Source organism: Triturus cristatus, chromosome 10 (genome assembly GCF_964204655.1).
Source record: "Triturus cristatus chromosome 10, aTriCri1.1, whole genome shotgun sequence".
Taxonomy (NCBI): domain Eukaryota; kingdom Metazoa; phylum Chordata; class Amphibia; order Caudata; family Salamandridae; genus Triturus; species Triturus cristatus.
The window spans coordinates 166484552-166503639 of record NC_140593.1 but is presented as its reverse complement, the minus strand read 5'-3'; the positions used below and the strand labels follow the sequence as shown (position 1 = coordinate 166503639).

The following is a 19088-nucleotide window of genomic DNA, read 5'->3' as shown; positions in this document are numbered from 1 at the left end:
AAAAGTCACAGGGCTCAAAACAGGGATGTCCCTATTCCCATGAGACATTTTCCTTTCTGTTATAGAAAAAAACACTGAATGGATTTACACCAAATTCGGCATCAAAGTAGATGTCAATCTGAAACATTTTTTTTTTTTTAATTTTGCGTTAATAAGCTGAATATTTTTTTAGATATTAGCTGTTAAAAAAGTGCTGGTTAGGTAGCCAAGAGTTACAATTTAGAGAAATATCTGCAGTCACACTCATCAGCTAGCCAGGCATGGGATCTGTCAATCACATTTGAATTGTTAAGAAATGTCATTAGCTAACTACGGGCTCTGATCATTTATTTATTTTTTGCCATCTTGAAACTCACAAATTCACTAAAACTCTAGAATTTCGCTCTGTGGGAGAAAAGGGACACACCAATGGAGACTAGATGCCCAGTTTTAAACGACACAGGGGACTTGATATTTGCCCAGAGGTATGGAAAATATGACCAAAAAAATTAGAAGAATGCAAACAGTAGATGGTAAACTCACAACTCACAAAAACTCATGAGCACATTGCCACCACTTCACCAGGAATAGGCACCATTTTCATGAACCTGCACATCTCTGTGAATGTGTGAGCTTCAGGTGCACCAAAAAACGAGGCACCACTGAACTCAAGATGAAAGACAGAGAGAGTGAGGGCACTGTGTTTAACACTGGATGCAGATAGCCAAAGACTGTGCGCAACATGGTAGGTTGATGTCATCTGAGATGTCATCAGGGATGCACCAATGATGTAACTGAAGTCATGAGTAATATAAGATGCGAGATGATAAGCAGTGCATGGGGGGGCGCTCGTAATAGTTAACTGAGTCAACTATAACTGGTGAAATACAGTGTTTTTTTGAGTTTTAAAACGTACATTTTAATTGACATTTTCACCCATGACGTCACATTAGCCTTTGTTTTTTCAGTGAATTTCTAAGGCTTTTTTTTACCATACCGAACTAAAATGTCACCTTAATCTTTGGTTTTTTAAGGGGTTTTTTTTAAACCTAAAGTCGTGACAATATATTAAACACTGCCATATTGACTTTGTCAAGGGGTGACCACATCAATATATGAACAAACCTATTTATTTTATCATGAGTCAGGACATCAATATATTTAAAAAATCAAGCCTATTGGATTTATCAAAAGATCACCAACTTAAAACAAGTTTCACATGTTAGCAATCAATTTTGAAGCCATTAGATTTCAAAACCATGTTCAAAATTATTCAACAATAATAACTAGCATGGAACTTTTTGTTAATAAAGAAATAATGCATTTTTCAAAACAACTTTTACACTCCTCAGGTCACATAATGCAGCCAGGAGGTCGAATAGCTGAGTTTTATCCACTATGGTAACATCTCAAAATATGAAATGGTGCATTAGGGGTCATATAAACGAAAGGATATCTTGTAATACCTTTATATAATCTGCACTGGCTTAACTCATGTTCCTCTCAAATTAATTTAGCAGGCATTAATATACAATCACTTATAGAAACCCTGGAGAAGAGATCCCAGAAAGCCTGCGAGCCTGGCACAAGCTTGCTTCGAAGCTCCCAAGCCCCACTGTGGCGAGTCTGATACTCATCCTGTGAAGCTCAGTGCAAGGACTGGCTTCAGTTCCCTCATCAGCAGCGCTGCTGATCAGACACAGGCTTCACAACATGGGGCTGCTCAAAATACATGTGCTCAGCAGGCAGCATGCAGAGGGCCAGCAGGAGCCTGACATCTGACTCGAATCAGCAGCTTGGCAATCAGAAGCGAATAGGATTATGGTCTTGTTTCTGCACTGTGTGAAACATGGCGGACAGATATTTCTAGGGTCTCCTGCCTCTCATGGAGTGAGCTGCACCCTTAGAGGCAGAAGACCCTAGGCCCACACCTTGGCATCATCTGGCCAGGGTAACTTCTCCTGCTCCTGAACCACACTAGCTTTGATCAGACATTGCAAAAAAAGCAGGTGCACCTTTCTGCTTCCTCCTTCTGCAGACATCTTCCTTCCAGAAACATCTTTCCACAACCCGGAGCATGATCATTGGTCAGCCTTCAGCAACACCAATTTGTTTTTAAGCTCCAATTTTTCCATTAGCATTTTAGGGTTTGAGTAGGTAGCGTCCTTCCTTGCCCGGGAGCGTGCAAATGAAATGTGCCGCACAGCGAGCTCTGCAACAAAACTTTATTCTTCAACATACAACCACACACCGCACGCATTGCATCATAGCTTTTGTAACCACACCTTAACACCGCCCACCAGATGACTTAATATATGCTTAGCGTCCACCCATCACTGCAAGGGTCCTAGCGGGCACATCTCAAGACACTACGGAGCACACAGTTTTTTCATTTATTTTGGCCTCTTTGCCTGCTCACACTTTCTCCCATCATCAGTACTTGTGTGCATTAAGCCCCTGGTAGAATTCCCAAGCGCCGGCGCGAACGCTATTAGATAATGTTAGAACCACAGTGTCGTAACTCTCAAGCCTAAAAGTCAACCGGCCCTGAGTTGCTGTTCGCTGACGAGGAAGGCCGCTCCAGAGCTTTGGCGAATGAAAAGAAGCGGCGCACACTCCAGCCTTGGCTGGAGATTCTAGGGTGGTTCTATACACTTGTGTGACTTGAGTGACTTGTACTTATGATTATTAACACCCTGAATATCGAGATACACTAATATCGAGGACAGAATATCGAGGGACAGAATATCGATAGGTAAGGGCTTATAAGAAAGCATAGGTTTACTATTCCTGTGGAGTTGGCTAGAGAAAATTCAGCCTTACCTGTCAGTGTTTTATTGTCAATATTCCGTCCTCCATAATGTGTCCAATCAATATTCAGGTGCTGATATTCAGAGTGCGCACCCTTGAGTGCCAGGTTCTAGGAATATATATCATGAGTCTACATTTGAGGTGTTTAAGGGGCTTCCAAAATGCTGACTTATACATGGCCTACAGTGATCCGAAATGCACTCTTGGGGCCGCATTACACATGCGGCACATTTTCCTTCTTTGCGCCGGGTGCTCCTTTCTAAAGGTGCGCCTGGTGCAATGAAGGAAAAAGCGTTGCATCATGGGGAATGCACGGCCTCCAGGGCAGCAGGGAGCTTGTGCTGCCCTGGGGGCAGTGCATTCACGTAAAAACATACAGACCTGGCTGCGTTAAAGCTGCTCCATGTTTCACTGTGCAGGTGGCAACCCTCCTACACTTTGAAAGAGGAATAGAGATCCCTTTGCAGGCGGGTGCAGTCTATGGACCCCCCAGACGCAGGTCGGTGCAGTCATTGACTGCACCCGCCTGCAAGGGGATGTCTGGGGGGTACATAGGACCCCCTTTACCCCCTGCAGAGGGCTGCTCTCAGGAGGTACACTGACAGTGCAGCATCTTTAAGGTAGCGCACTATTAGTGCGCCTCCTGAGAGCTTCTTTGCTTCTGTGCCCGCATCTGTAATATGGCGCAGGCGCAGTTGGAAAGGGATTCCCTCATTTGCATGGGCCACACCCTCATGCAAATGAGATAATTCCCCCTTAAAGATAGCGCTGGTGCTTTATGTGCGCCAGTGCAAAAGGTATTACAGAAGGGGCTGCACCAGTGTCTGCAGCCCCTTCAGTAATACCTAAGTGCCGCGGGGGGGTGTAAAGCGGGTGCAAACGCACGTTGTGCCCCAGGGGCACTTTATGATTTAACTGGCAAACCACCGATGCAACTTTCTAAAGACTGGTAATATGGGAGCCTAGCAGAGGGTTTCGTCACGGCTGCAACTGCTATGTTTTGCAGCCTCTGTACCTTTCAAACAAATTAGCCTCACTGTCAAGCCATCACTATTGATCCAATAATCATCCATGCTGCAGAAGCTGTACGTTCTTCAAACAAACTGGCCTGATGAAATACAAAAGGTTGCAAGTCAGAATATTGTCTACAGAAATATCATCTGACATAAATATTGTGTTTACAGAAATTTAATTTGCAAAACGATCCTATTGGGTGGAAATTTAGAATTAGCAACTCAAAAGGGGTGATATTTTTTAAAACGATATTTAGGACACAATATCTGTGTCAGATGATATTTAGGCCACGATATTCTGGTACCGCACCAATGCGAACGTTGGAGGCAGTAAATGAGGCAATGACATAAGCAGGACTGCACCTTGACATCTTTGAGTCATCGCCTATCATCACTCCCCTCTATCCATGATCCCTTCAAAATATGGATATCAGGAAAACTCAGCTCGGGTTTCGAGCCGGCTTCCGCCCCAGGTTAATCTCCTGGTAGCGAAGCAATGAAATACATAGGGCTTGGGATGATAAAGTGGATGGACGCTGACGTAGGTGAGGCTGAAAGAACAGAGGCACCTGAAAAGAACAGAGATGTTGCCCTCAAGCCTGACTTGGACTGGTGTCCACGGACTAAATGGCGCAGAGCCTGGAAGGGTGGATGATTCAGATGAAGTGGTGCACGGGCTGGGGATGAAGGGTGTGTGAGTGCACACTGCCAGGGCCAGACAGACCTTTTATTCCACTGCATTTCCCCAGTGGGCTGGGTCCTCTGGAGAGACTGGTTTTGAAAGCCCTGGGGTGCTCCTGGTAACTCTGTCACTTTCCCTGGCTCCCCGAGGTTAACTGCAGCGGGAATGGGTGGCTTCAAGAAAGAGAATTAGAGAGGAGGGACGGGGAAGGTAGAGAGAAAGTGATCAGAAAGAGAAGAGAGAGAGAGAATGGATGGATAGATAGAAACCGGGGCATAACACAGTCTCCTGTAGCCCCCGTGGTGCAGGTAGGCCCCCAACCCTCCACTGGTCCCTCAACCTTTCAGGGGGGACCCACTTAGCCCAAGTGCAATGAACATCTGTTGAATATGAGCCTGGAGTCCCCATCATTTTATTACACCACTAGATGGAAAGAGAGAGACTGCACGCAGGATGACGTGAGGATGTTTGTTAGGGCTGTACTGGTTCCCTAGTTCGGCCCTGCCCATTGTCCCTCCAGTGGGAGTCAAGGGTCTAGTATGGGGATTGTTCTAAGACCACTGAAGCTGGGTCCACCAGCTGAGCAGCCTATGAGGAGGACACTGTGACAATTAGACTGATGTTCAGTTGAGGGACGTGAGAGAGGAAAAGATGATGTAAGTCTGAGGTGAGCCTATGCAGGGAAGGACACATTTATTTTGTATTTTATTTTATTGATTTTTTAAATTAAAACTATTGCAAAAAAATCCTACCTTATCCTTTGGGGTGAAACCTGTGGCATCAATGTGCCCGTCAGCTATAGATTGAACACTCCTGTTGGAGCCACATGTGAGTGAATATAAATGTGCCCTCCCTTCACCCACACCCTTCACCTACTGCGATACAACCATTGCCTTATAAGCCAGGTCATCAATCCTCTCCTATCCTGCAGAATGTTGGCCCAAGTCCCACTTCGTCCTGCCAAAACTGCGTAGTCTTGAGTGTAAGGTACATAATGAGAGATGCTTACACTGGTTCTGAAAGTATCTTTAACGTGGTCGCTGAAGGACCGAATCAGAGCTGTAAAGCAACTGGTCAATAATGTCCCATGGATACATCTGACCTGCAGCGGCACGAGCGTCTGAGACAATTCTGATGATATCACACCATGTAAAATTCTGGGGGCTTGATTCACAAAGGATATCCGCACTCATGGCGGAGGCCCTGCAGTCATGGGGGAGCCTACGCACTTGGGGCAGAATCTCCGCAATGAGAGGCCCCGCAGTCGTGGGGGAGCCTACGCACTTGGGGCAGAATCTTCACAATGAGAGGCCCCACAGTCGTGGGGGTGCCTACGCACTTGGGGCAGAATCTCCGCAATGGGAGGCCCCACAGTCGTGGGGGAGCCTATGCACTTGGGGCGGAATCTCCGCAATGAGAGGCCCCGCAGTCATGGGGAGCCAACGCACTTGGGGCAGAATCTCCACAATGAGAGGCCCTGCAGTCATGGAGTAATCTCCGCACTCGGGCGGTATCTCCGCAATAAGAGGCCCCGCAGTCGTGGAGTAATCTCCGCACTCGGGCGGTATCTCCGCAATAAGAGGCCCCGCAGTCGTGGGGAGGCAACGCACTCGGGCGGAATCTTCGCAATGAGAGGCCCCGCAGTCGTGGGGAGCCAACACACTTGGGGCGCAATCTCCGCATTGAAAGGCCCCGCAGTCGTGGGGAGCCTCCGCACTCAGGGTGGAATCTTCAGAATGAGAATTCTCATAGCGGAGATTCCGCCACGGGTGTGGAGACTCCCCACGACTGCGATGCTCTGCGACGAGTGCGGAGGCCCTTTGTGAATCAGGCCCTTTGTTCTATGTGTGCCTGGAAGAACCTCTGGCATGATCACAGTGCTAAGTGGTGAAACTGGACACACATGGGTTTCACGGTTGCTGCTTACAACTATTTTACGCAGGTTAAGTTAAAACTTCACAAACTGAGGAACTCTGGGCTTCTGTTGCCACAAACGGCTTTTAGGAGATATATGTCCTTGGGCCACAATCTGTGCAGCCCCATTTGTGAGTTGGCCGTGCAAAGAATGGTGTCCTTGTATACTGAGTTCTGAATACGGGTGTCCTTATGTTGTTGCCATGGTAAATAGCATAATCAGTGTGATGGAAGCCCTCACAATCGTTAAGTTTGTGGTTTTCACAAGTATTGCCAATGTTATTCCGCACTCCTTACACCACAAAAATGCCCACTTAACACAGAGGAAGGTTATGGAATGCATGTGAGAAACTGTCCCAAATAACACCATTTTTTTCACATGGGTTGTTTTTCAAATGAAGAAAAAAGAGAATAAAATATATGTACAGTTGTACATTTTCACTAATGCAACTTAAATCAATTGTTGACACTATAGACAATCTGGTAAAGCTAACTGGTGCACACCAACGAAACTATCAAACACAACTCCAGTCAGTTTTGAAACTCACCATCATTAATAAATCGAGGCACATTGCACATCAGCTCCATTGTGCAGTCACATATCTATTGAGAAGAAGCCGCAGAAAGTGAAATATGAGGTCACTATTCACCAGTGGGTTGGGGCACAAATGCATACATTATTCCTGAAGAAGGGGGCATTAGGAGAACACTCTCGCTGCGAGAAGAAGAACACCACCTCCTTTAAACCCCAAGTCTGTGCTGTATGGGGTCCTTAAACAGAGCATTCATGTCACTAATCCTGATCACGGGGCTGGTGATGCTTCAAGTCAAATAACTAGAAACCGGTCCTAGGATGCTTGTTTCCAGTCCAGGGAGGACCTGGCCTGGCAGTTCGGGCTGGACTGTTCCCATGAGGCACAGGGTCAAGACTGATTTGCATATGGCTGGGTTCAAACTGGAATGGCATGGTGAGCAAAAAAACGATGGATTTAGGCCCAGATCTCTGTACTGGGGTGAAGGTATGACATTGTTCTGCTTTTTGTCCATCATTAGTTCTTTTTGCTCAAGTCAAATGACAGCCTGACCAGCGGTACTCTGGCTACATGCAGCTGCATTCAAACAGAGGTCGCTAGATTCAAACAGAGGTCGCTAGATTCAAACAGAGGTCGCTAGATTCAAACAGAGGTCGCTAGTCTCTGTAAGGCACATTTTTCAAACGCACACATAAATATACACATATCAAACTCTCTGAAAAAACCTATAGTTTAATACCAAACCTCTTGATGTTTAATCACAAAGTGTTCTCTTTGATTTCAGTATCTCTGTTGTTGTGCAGTTCCAGGGTCACTGAATTGATGCTGCAATCAGGGACCACATAAAGCCAAAGAGTTGGCTCAAATATGTGGCAGGAAATCGTAAATTATGCAGCACATTATGCAATCAATGGCAAATTATGTGGTGTGATCTGTGGATCATCTAGCTAGCATGCGGTTTCACCACACAGAGGTAATATTACGAAGCGTGGGTGTTTTAAAAGAAAAAGAAAGCAAACAGATTTAGCAAATATTATTCCAGATGTTAATCACTGGCAGCCATTATGGGAGAGACTGCAGTGCAATGCCCTCTGTACCAACTGGAGGAAGAGAGTTTGTGTGAAACATAGACAGTGTTGTTTTCAGCAAAAGAGAAACCATCATGTGAACACTTCTTGTAATAAAAGGTGCAGCCTTTTATTCAGCACGCCTTGGTTCTATTCTACGTCACATTTTCCACAGCTGAGGATTAGGTTTTCAAATAGCTTTAAACAGGGAACTGCAGAACATTGGTTCACACTTCCCACTAGGGTGCGCTCTCGGATGCAATGCATCAGTCCTCTTTTAATATTGGGGTCGGAGGAGCGGGGTTCCATGCCCTCCACCCACCCCACATATCTGTGAAGGTCACATCTAATCCTGACCCATTCCACCTACCACTCAACATTCAGTTACAGTTTTCTTGCTAATTATTTTGAGAATATTGCAACGCTTTGCTGATTGCAGCCAATGAGTCTTCCCTGGATCGGCTACAGGTAGTACAGAATACGGCGGCCCGCTTAACACCGAATGCCCCTTATCGAACTGCCTCACTCCCCCTTCTCTAAAAGCTCCACTGGCTGCCTGTACGTAAACGAATAAAATGTAAAGTTTGCTGTATTACCCACAAAGCAGTGTGGGGTAAAGGACCTATCTACCTGGTAGAGAAACTTAACCGTTACATTCCCCATAGAGATCTCCGCTCTGGTTCGAAATCTCTCCTTAACCTGTTCACTGTGCGCGTCGGCCAACGGCCGTCGCGAGCATTACCTCGCTAGTGCTGAGCACGTCCGTTGGCCCACACGGCCCCGCCCACTCATTAGAACTCCCGCACCGCGGCGGAATTTGCGCCACGGTTGAGGAGTTAAGATACCGAAGATTAAGAAGTTAAGGACAGGGGGAAAAGCATTTTCATATCTGGCACCTCTTTATTGGAACCAGCTCCCCATTGCATTGAGACAGTGCCCACACCATCTGCAGTTTAGGAAAGCGCTGAAAACTGTTCTGTTCTAGCTTTTGCTCCTATGTGTCAGCTTTCTCACTATCGGTCCGCAGGCGCTGAGATACCCCTACGGGGATGATTCAAGCGCTTTACAAATTCATAACATAAAATAAATAATGAATTTCTTGATCATGGAGTCAAGATTTTCACATACTGCCAAATTGATACCATCAAGACAAAATTCTCATCTCTTTAATATAAGTAGGTTAAAGAAATCCATTTAACTTTTGAAAGTATCAGAAGCTGCGTCGCATTCTATATGCAGCATCCTTAGTAACTTTTGGTTAGTTTCAGGTACACACATTTGTTTTGTTGAAACCTTATAATGGATTATATGGCAAACGTGGCATATCCATGATAATGTGGAAACCAGTGTGGCTATGGAATTGCGTAATTTCAGTGGTTCTGCCTAGTACATACGCCCGGCTTTAGAAGTATAGTATACCCCTGGCTTTAAAAGTATGCACTTATACCCTTGACTTTATAAGTATGCAGTTGTACCTCTGGCTTTTCAAGTATGCAGTTATACCCCTGACTTTAGAAGTATGCAGTTATACCCCTGGCTTTAGGAGTATGCAGTTATACCCCTGGATTTAGAAGTATGTAATTATACCCCTGGCTTTAGTAGGATGCAGTTGTACCCCTGGCTTTAGAAGTATGCAGTTATACCCCTGGCTTTAGGAGTATGCAGTTATACCCCTGGATTTAGAAGTATGTAATTATACCCCTGGCTTTAGTAGGATGCAGTTGTACCCCTGGCTTTAGAAGTATGCAGTTATACCCCTGGCTTTAGGAGTATGCAGTTGTACCCCTGGCTTTTGAAGTATGCAGTTATACCCCTGGCTTTAGAGGTATACATTTGTACCCCTGGCTTTAGAAGTTTGCAGTTGCACTCCTGGCCTTAGAAGTATGCAGTTATACCCCAGGCTTCAGAAGTATGCAATTATACCCCTGGCTTTAGTAGTATGCAGTTGTACCCCTGGCTTTAGAAGTATGCACTTATACGCCTGGCTTTAGAAGTATGCAGTTATACCCCTGGCTTTTCAAGTTTGCAGTTATAACCCTGGCTTTGGAACTATGCAGTTATACCTCTGGCTTTAGAAATTTGCAGTTGTACCCCTGGCTTTAGAAGTATGCAATTATACCCCTGGCTTTAGTAGTATGCAGTTGTACCCCTGGCTTTAGAAGTATGCAGTTATACCCCTGGCTTTAGAAGTATGCAGTTATACCTCTGGCTTTAGAAGTATGCAGTTATACCCCTGGTTTTAGAAGTATGCAGTTATACCCCTGGCTTTTCAATTATGCAGTTGTACCCCTGGCTTTAAAAGTTTACAGTTGTACCCCTGGCTTTAGAAGTTTGCAGTTGTACCCCTAGCTTTAGAAGTATGCAGTTATACCCCTGGTTTTAGAAGTATGCAGTTATACCCCTGGCTTTAGAAGTATGCAACTATACCCCTGGCTTTAGTAGTATGCAGTTGTACCCCTGGCTTTAGAAGTATGCACTTATACCCCTGGCTTTAGAAGTATGCAGTTATACCCCTGGCTTTTCAAGTATGCAGTTATACCCCTGGCTTTAGAAGTATGTAGTTATACCCCTGGCTTTTCTCTGACTTTAGAAGTTTGCAGTTGTACCCCTGGCTTTAGAAGTATGCAATTATACCCCTGGCTTTAGAAGTATGCAATTATACCCCTGGTTTTAGAAGTATGCAGTTATACCCCTGGCTTTTCAAGTATGCAGTTATACCCCTGACTTTAGAAGTATGCAGTTTTACCCCTGGCTTTTCAATTATGCAGTTGTACCCCTGGCTTTAAAAGTCTGCAGTTGTACCCCTGGCTTTAGAAGTTTGCAGTTGTACCCCTAGCTTTAGAAGTATGCAGTTATACCCCTGGCTTTAGAAGTATGCAGTTATACCCCTGGCTTTAGAAGTATGCAATTATACTCCTGGCTTTAGAAGTATGCAGTTATACCCCTGGCTTTTCAAGTATGCAGTTATACCCCTGGATTTAGAAGTATGTAGTTATACCCCTGGCTTTTCTCTGACTTTAGAAGTTTGCAGTTGTACCCCTGGCTTTAGAAGTATGCAATTATACCCCTGGCTTTAGAAGTATGCAATTATACCCCTGGTTTTAGAAGTATGCAGTTATACCCCTGGCTTTTCAAGTATGCAGTTATACCCCTGACTTTAGAAGTATGCAGTTTTACCCCTGGTTTTAGAAGTATGCAGTTATACCCCTGGCTTTAGAAGTATGCAATTATACCCCTGGCTTTAGTAGTATACAGTTGTGCCCCTGGCTTTAGAAGTATGGAGTTATACCCCTGGCTTTTGAAGTATGCAGTTATACCCCTGGCTTTTCAAGTATGCAGTTGTACCCCTGGCTTTAGAACTATGCAGTGGTACCCCTGGCTTTAGTAGTATGCAGTGATACCCCTGGCTTTAGAAGTATGCAGTTATACCCCTGGCTTTAGAAGTATGCAGTTATACCCCTGGCTTTAGAAGTATGCAATTATACCCCTGGCTTAAGTAGTATGCAGTGGTACCCCTGGCTTTAGAAGTATGCATGTATACCCCTGGCTTTAGAAGTATGCAGTTATACCCCTGGCTTTTCAAGTATGCAGTTATACCCCTGGCTTTAGAAGTATGCAGTTATATCCCTTACTTTAGAAGTAGCAGGTATACCTCTGGCTTTAGAAGTATGCAGTTGGACACCTGGCTTTAGACGTTTGCAGTTGTACCCCTGGCATTAGAAGAATTCAGTTATACCCCTGGTTGTGGAAGTATGCAGTTATACCCCTGGCTTTATAAGTATGCAATTATACCCATGGCTTTAGTAGTATGCAGTTGTACCCCTGGCTTTAGAAGTATGCAGTTATACCTCTGGCTTTAGAAGTATGCAGTTGTACCCCTGGCTTTAGAAATATGCAGTTACACTCCTGGCTTTAGAAGTATGCAGTTGTACCCCTGGCTTTAGAAGTATGCAGTTGCACCCCTGGCTTTAGAAGTATGCAGTTATACTCCTGGCTTTAGAAGTATGTAGTTGTACCCCTGGCTTTAGAAGTATGCAATTATACCCCTGGCTTTAGAAGTATGTAGTTGTACCCCTGGCTTTAGAACTATTCAGTGGTACCCCTGGCTTTAGTAGTATGCAGTGATACCCCTGGCTTTAGAAGTATGCTGTTGCACAGTGCGTCACCACAGCTCCTTGTTGCTACCTCAGTGAGACAGATAGCACTTAATGTCGCCTTGTCCCCATGGCAAGTGATTATTATACACAGCCCACGCTGTTTGCTGTCTTTGTTTCCCTGGGCCTCAGCTTAGCGACAGCAAATCCTATTATGAACATGCACGACTAGCTCTGCACATTCTCAACATGGTATAGTTGCCATGGGTAACACTCATTACTGGCATGTGTGAATTAGAACACACATTATCCCCAAAATATAAGGCATTGTTAACAAAAGACGTGCACAGATATGTGGCTGTCCTGTGGTGTGACGAGTTTACAAACCGAGGGTACCTGCAGGAGCATGAGCCGGCTGGAGGGAGGTTACTGCACGCTGTAATGGTGGCAAAGACTTCGGGATTGGTTATCTAAGGATGGAAACCTGGTCAAACTCACTAATTTATTTGATTCTTAGGACCTGCAAAATGGCAAAACAGACAGTGCAAGATGTGGGATCCTGTCTTTGAAATGCTCACCCAAGCATACATGTTTGCAGGTAGTGTCTGACCTGCACGTTTTTATCTGGTGATTCCTGTATGATTACTATTCGGGTGTTGGCGGTTTCTTGCATAAACATCCCTGGATAAAGAGCAGGAAGCACATGGTAGAATTCAGGACAACACCCCTACGTGATTATGGCAAGAGATCCGATAAGAAAGTATTTTGACCTACTAGAACAGCCATACAACTGTAAGATGCAATAGCAACAACTAGAATTGCGACAGCAGGGGATTTGTCATTTAGTACAGTATACTATGGGTTGCAACATGGAACTGTTAATTTAGTACAGGATTCTATGGATTGCGACAATGGACTCGTAATTTAGTGCAGAATCCTAGGAATTCCAACAAAGGACTAGGTATTTAGTATAGGATCCTGTGGATTGCAACAAAGAACTGGTGATTTAGTACAAGATCCTAGGGATTGCAATAAAGGACTGGTGATTTAATACAGAATCCTAGGAATTGCGACAAGGGACTGGTAATTTAGTATAGGATTGCAAGAAAGAACTGGTAATTTAGTACAAGATCCTATGGATTGCAACAAAGGACTGGTAATTTAATACAGAATCCTAGGAATTGTACCATGGGACTGGTAATTTAGTGCAGGATCCTATGGATTGCCATAAGGGATTCATAATTTAGTACAAGATATAGTATTCTACAGGACATTACCATGTAAATATTGTATACCTTTCTGACCAGATTCTTGCTTTCCCATGGGATTCCAATGGGATGAATTGGGACAGACAGCCGGTCAGTGATGGCTCTGTTGGTTTGAGGTCGAGCTCTACAGGATTGCTTCTCTGACTGAGCACCCCTCCCTGTGGGATCTGTAGATGAGAGTCCACCTCACTCATTTGTTTCTATACTTGATGTTTTAATGCTCTAAGACCACAGCTGTCCCAACCATCCAGACTGGGAATTCCCCAAGACAAATCTTGAGTCTCAGGGACATGAGACCAATCTAAAAGCCAAAAGAACTTTTCTCAGGCTCAGCCACATTTATTCACAATAACAATGTCGCATTTCGCCCATAGGTCCCATTAATAACCACACTTAGGAATGTGTTGTGCAGGTAGAGACATAAGTGCATATCTTGTATTGTGATCACAGACTCACTTTTAGACAGTACCAAACGAGTCCAATAACCTTTGCTGCAGTGAGTTAAACGATCATCACTGATATATGTTGTGATCTGCAGATCACGAGTTTGAATACCAACGGGGCCAAGTCAGCAATCCTTTCTGCTGAGGCTGATAAATTGAGTAGAATGTGGTTACCAGTAACACCTATTAATTACTTCTTTTAGAAAATGTTGCTATATGGTTATTAAAACATGAGCTTTTGTTCCAAACCTCTCAAATCTTACTCTTTCTTTGAGAATTCTGAGATTAAATGTTTTGAGTGCGGTGTGTAGCATAGTGAACGCGTCCAGAGTGCAGTAGCCCACTTTAACAGAGGCCCACCACACTCACCTGCAAACCCCAGGTAGTCTAAACCCAATCTTACTGGTATGAGTACGAATTATTTGGGCTAGTTAATCACTGGGAGATTAAAAAGGTGTTCATTCTGTGCTGCTTTTTTTTTTTTCTCTCCATAGTTTTGTATAGCGCGAACTTGACCCGAATCCAAGCAGGTATCGGAGCGCTTTACATAGCACATAGCTTTACATTAGGACACACATTCATTCTTTGTTAGGCACGGAGAGATTAATTGATTTGCCCAGAATCACAGGATGTTCGGCGTCATTACCGAGCCTCGTCTCGAACCCAGTTCCCCAGCTCCGAGGTCGTGCGCATTAGTCGTTAGGCCAACTCCTCTCCCCACCTTTCTTGACACCTTTCTCTCTATGCACCTTCTCAATGAAGAATCATATTTAAGGATTCCAGCAATATGTCTTACAAGGATGTGTCATATCCTCTATTATTCACTTAAATTACTCTAACGGATCAACCGTGGTTGATATTGGTGCACTTCAATGGGGAGAGATGTGAAGGATCTAATTAGAGTAAATACCTACGTCTTCACCAATAGGTGAGCAAGGAAAAGTCTTCCTTTTAGTTTATTTACCCTCACACACCCTAGTGGTGTCATGCTTCATCATCGGGTCACCCCGACGCCTAAAAGTCGGGGTGGGCTCAACCACAGTATTGGGAGCTCTTGGTAGAAGTTGGTGACCTGGGGGGCTGAATAAATTAAAATACCTCAAACAGATCCCCGGTTTCCCTTTATTCTTGGGTCTGTTTGGGTAACTAAAAATTAAAGATAGGGTCTTACAAGGAGTCTTATGGTCCTAAGACCCTAGTGCCAACATGTTTCAGTCCAATTTTGGCCTTATGGGTCCTGGACTTTCATCAGGGCTAGGTTTTGGCCTCCCTAGGAGTAAGGATATGAGGGGGTTTCCCTATCCTGTATGCGATTCAAGGGCAGAGTAGCTGCTCCTTGTAACAATGATTGATGATTTACCAATCACGGGTAGTGATCCGTCCGATTCTTGAACGGATTCTGTATCTCAGGGGATCGTTAAGCATCTAGGGGTAGCTTTGTAGTCAAACCTTCTTCAAAAGTCCTGCCCCGCATGCACACCTACTTGGCTCTGGGGACCAGAGCCAAGTAGGTGTGCATGCGGGGCAGGACTTTTGAAGAAGGTTTGACTACAAAGCTACCCCTAGATGCTTAACGATCCCCTGAGATACAGAATCCGTTCAAGAATCGGACGGATCACTACCCGTGATTGGTAAATCATCAATCATTGTTACAAGGAGCAGCTACTCTGCCCTTGAATCGCATACAGGATAGGGAAACCCCCTCATATCCTTACTCCTAGGGAGGCCAAAACCTAGCCCTGATGAAAGTCCAGGACCCATAAGGCCAAAATTGGACTGAAACATGTTGGCACTAGGGTCTTAGGACCATAAGACTCCTTGTAAGACCCTATCTTTAATTTTTAGTTACCCAAACAGACCCAAGAATAAAGGGAAACCGGGGATCTGTTTGAGGTATTTTAATTTATTCAGCCCCCCAGGTCACCAACTTCTACCAAGAGCTCCCAATACTGTGGTTGAGCCCACCCCGACTTTTAGGCGTCGGGGTGACCCGATGATGAAGCATGACACCACTAGGGTGTGTGAGGGTAAATAAACTAAAAGGAAGACTTTTCCTTGCTCACCTATTGGTGAAGACGTAGGTATTTACTCTAATTAGATCCTTCACATCTCTCCCCATTGAAGTGCACCAATATCAACCACGGTTGATCCGTTAGAGTAATTTAAGTGAATAATTGATTATATTATAGGAGGAGTTACTCTAACTTGATATCCTCTCTACCCCTCCAGGTAAAGAAAAAAAGTGTTTTTCGTATTTACCTAAAAGTGAATATTGTGTCATATCCTCTTCATGCGTGCCATATCTATTTCAACTTTCTGCGATGATCACACGTGTGGCCGACATCTCTCGGGGTTGTCATAAGGTTGTTTTGATGCTAGACAACAGCCTCTGACAGGCCAGATGGGTTGGGGCAGCGTCACTCACAGGAAAGGCCAGGGCTACTTTCAGAGGCACTCAGGCATTGGGGAAACTCTGGATTTCACTACAGATCGTGACATATGACTGGCCTTCTCTCTTCCTAGCTCCTGCTGCTTGTTCAGAGTTACAGACCTCCTGAGCAATTTCTCAGCGTCACACCTGACCACTCCACAGAGCTGAGATTTAAAGTGTCTTACAGCAAAAGTTAACATTCCATAAACAAGTTCACATCCCAAGTTTGAGACTCTTGTCAATTAAACTCAATAGATCCCGTTAAAGTGTCAGAGGACCGACTGTGGTCCAAGTTGTGAGGCTGGCAAAGAAGTGCCCCACAATGCACTGCGAGGTCCCCTCCCAACCTTACCTCCTCGGATCCTCGTGAGGGTTAGCAGCTGCGAGAGCTCCATCCTGCGACCGCGGGCTCGAGGAGCTGGAAGTGTGCTCGTGACACCGGCTCAGTCCACAGACAGGTCAGCAGGAGAACTGGAAGGAATCCAGGCGGGAGAGGAGGCTGCTCCCCCCGTGACAGCCCCCCCGAGCCGCCGCCGCTCCTTCTCCCGGCATCTACCGCCTCTGCTTCCACACATGCCGCATCTCAGCCAGCCCAGGGGAGGCAGAGGGGTCCGCAGGGTTCATCTGCCCGCTCAGCCTCCCGGGACCTGCAGCCCGGGCTCCCGCTCTGTGCCGGCTGAGACGATATCCAGAGAGGGTGCCTTGTACAAGCTGCACTCCGTCTTTGCTGCACCTAGGCACTACACCGGGGCTTCCAAAGAGCAGCAAACTTGCCAGCCCCATCCCAAATGCCGCACCCCGCCCCTTCCCCTCCTCCCAGCGGCAGCAGCAAGAGAGGAAATGTCCAGGAACTGACTGCACCGCTGAGGTGCCCCCGTCTATTGTCATTTCCCTGCCCCCTTTCCTTCCCATAGCCATTGCTGTGAAGAACAGTTTAAAAGATGTACAAACATTAGAGACTTTGTGAGTACACTCATATTTGTACAAGCAGCGTGTTTATCTTCCTGTGAGTGTGTGGGCGTGGCGGGCAAGGGTGCAAACTTGTGGGGTGACTTAAAAGTTTTAAACCTGATTTATTTTCCTTCGAACCAAACTTGTACCAGACAAGAGTCATCTTTATCAAAGTATCAAACACACCTCGAGTTAACCCCTATTTTAAAATTTAAGAACGAAAATTATCAGGTGACCACCCGATATATTCATCCAGAACAATTCCTTGCAATGGACATTTCAGGCTGGCGATCACTTCAAAGGCAAACACCCCCCAAGCCCACAAGCTGCAACAGCCACCCATGAGCGTGGCCAGAAATTTACAATGTGTGCATATAGCGCACTCTATCCGCCTGGGACCGCGCCCACGCGCAGTTTGCAAACAATTCCTCTCTTGTTAACAGTGGGACACAGTCAGACCGCTTCGGCCCCCCCCTGCGCTCGCGGCAGAGCTCTCGGAGTTCCCTTCGGCCCCCCTTCCACGAGCACCACCTGGGGTGCGGCCGCCCCTGGGTTAGACTCTGACTCCCACAAGGAGTGAGTGTACACACCCAGAGGTCAGAGGACACCCTCAAGCCACATCCCAGGGGCAGTCCAGCTGACGGGCAGCACGAACTGGCCTCATCGGCTTGAATAGAGTCACATGTGTGGATATCATCGCTTTTGCATTAAGATGTCAGGTTTTTTTTGTCCAAAAACACAAAATGAATGCTGCGTTTTTCTCTTGGACTTTAGGATGTTAATGTATTCCCAAATGAGGCTTTCAGTACTTTAATTGCTTTCCACGCGTGGAAGGGGGGTGTGGTCCCCGTTAGTGGACCTGTGACCTGGTTACACCACCTTCATCCAGGTAGAATGAAGATATCATTTGAATCTTACCTGAGTGACCTGGTTACACCACCTTAATTCCAAGTGAACGAAGGTGTGGTTTGTGTTGTTAAGGGAGCAGTGACCTGGTTACACCACGCTTATCCAGGTAGAATGAAGATATAGATTGAGTTCTTAGAGGAGTAGTGACCTGGTTACACCACCTTAGTTCCAAGCAGGGCTTTAAGTGAGCCGGCTCCTGCCGGTGCTCAGCACCTGCAGTTCTTAAAAGCGGGTGCTGAGATGGGTCCCTATCGGGCTCTCCATTTCTATCCTCAGGGTGAATAAAAAAAAAAAATAACCCTGCAATAGTACCAGCCATCATTGCTTTTGATGTAACTTCAAAGAGATCCATTTTTCAGTTTTATATAGCGCAAACTTAGAGCGCTTCACGTGAGCACCAGTTACATTACACTAGAACATTTTCATGTTTTGAATCGCAGGATGTTGAGCCGACGGGAGGCTAGAACCTGCTGTAAAGTTGGCAGCTCTAGACTTACGCAACAACATCGCCCACAAGATCGGAAGGATTTTCTATATTATTTACAGCAAAGTCATAGTTGTTGCTTATTTATCTTATGCAATTTACAACCATTGGCAAAGCCAATAGTCCTGGCTTGTTGTAGGTCTAATGTTACATGTTGTGTCATAGATCTGGATGCAGTGACAGAAACAGCAAAATACCAGTGGGGCAGCACACTATGCTAAGTACAGATCTTTAGCTTAAGTGTTTTAAGCCACGCCCTCAGTTACATCGGCCACTCCCCTATTAGAGACCCCCCCCCCATTTTTTTTTCATCCCACTTAAAGCCCTGGTTCCAAGTGAGAAGATGTGGCTTGTGTTGTTAGGGGACCAGTAACCTGGTTACACCGCCTTCCGCCAGATAGAATGAACATATAGGTTGAGTTCTTAGGGGAGTAGTGACATGGTTACACCACCTTAGTTCCAAGTGAACGAAGGTGTGGCTTGTGTTGTTAAGGGGGCAGTGACCTGGT

At 45.5% G+C, this 19088-nt stretch overlaps 1 protein-coding gene across 4 annotated transcripts in view; it reads right to left on the bottom strand.

Moving 5' to 3' along the window:
- Positions 1-19088, bottom strand: part of NHSL2 (NHS like 2) — a 1089020-nt gene that overhangs the window by 430493 nt on the left and 639439 nt on the right. Inside the window, exon 1 of one of the 4 annotated variants that reach the window (XM_085630756.1) lies at positions 16588-16991. The exons of the other annotated variants lie outside the window; for them this stretch is intronic. Within the exon in view, the coding sequence (XP_085486882.1) occupies positions 16588-16630 (43 nt within the window). The 5' untranslated portion in view covers positions 16631-16991. Of the gene's footprint in view, positions 1-16587; positions 16992-19088 lie in introns of those variants that run through there. 4 annotated transcript variants of the gene reach the window in all.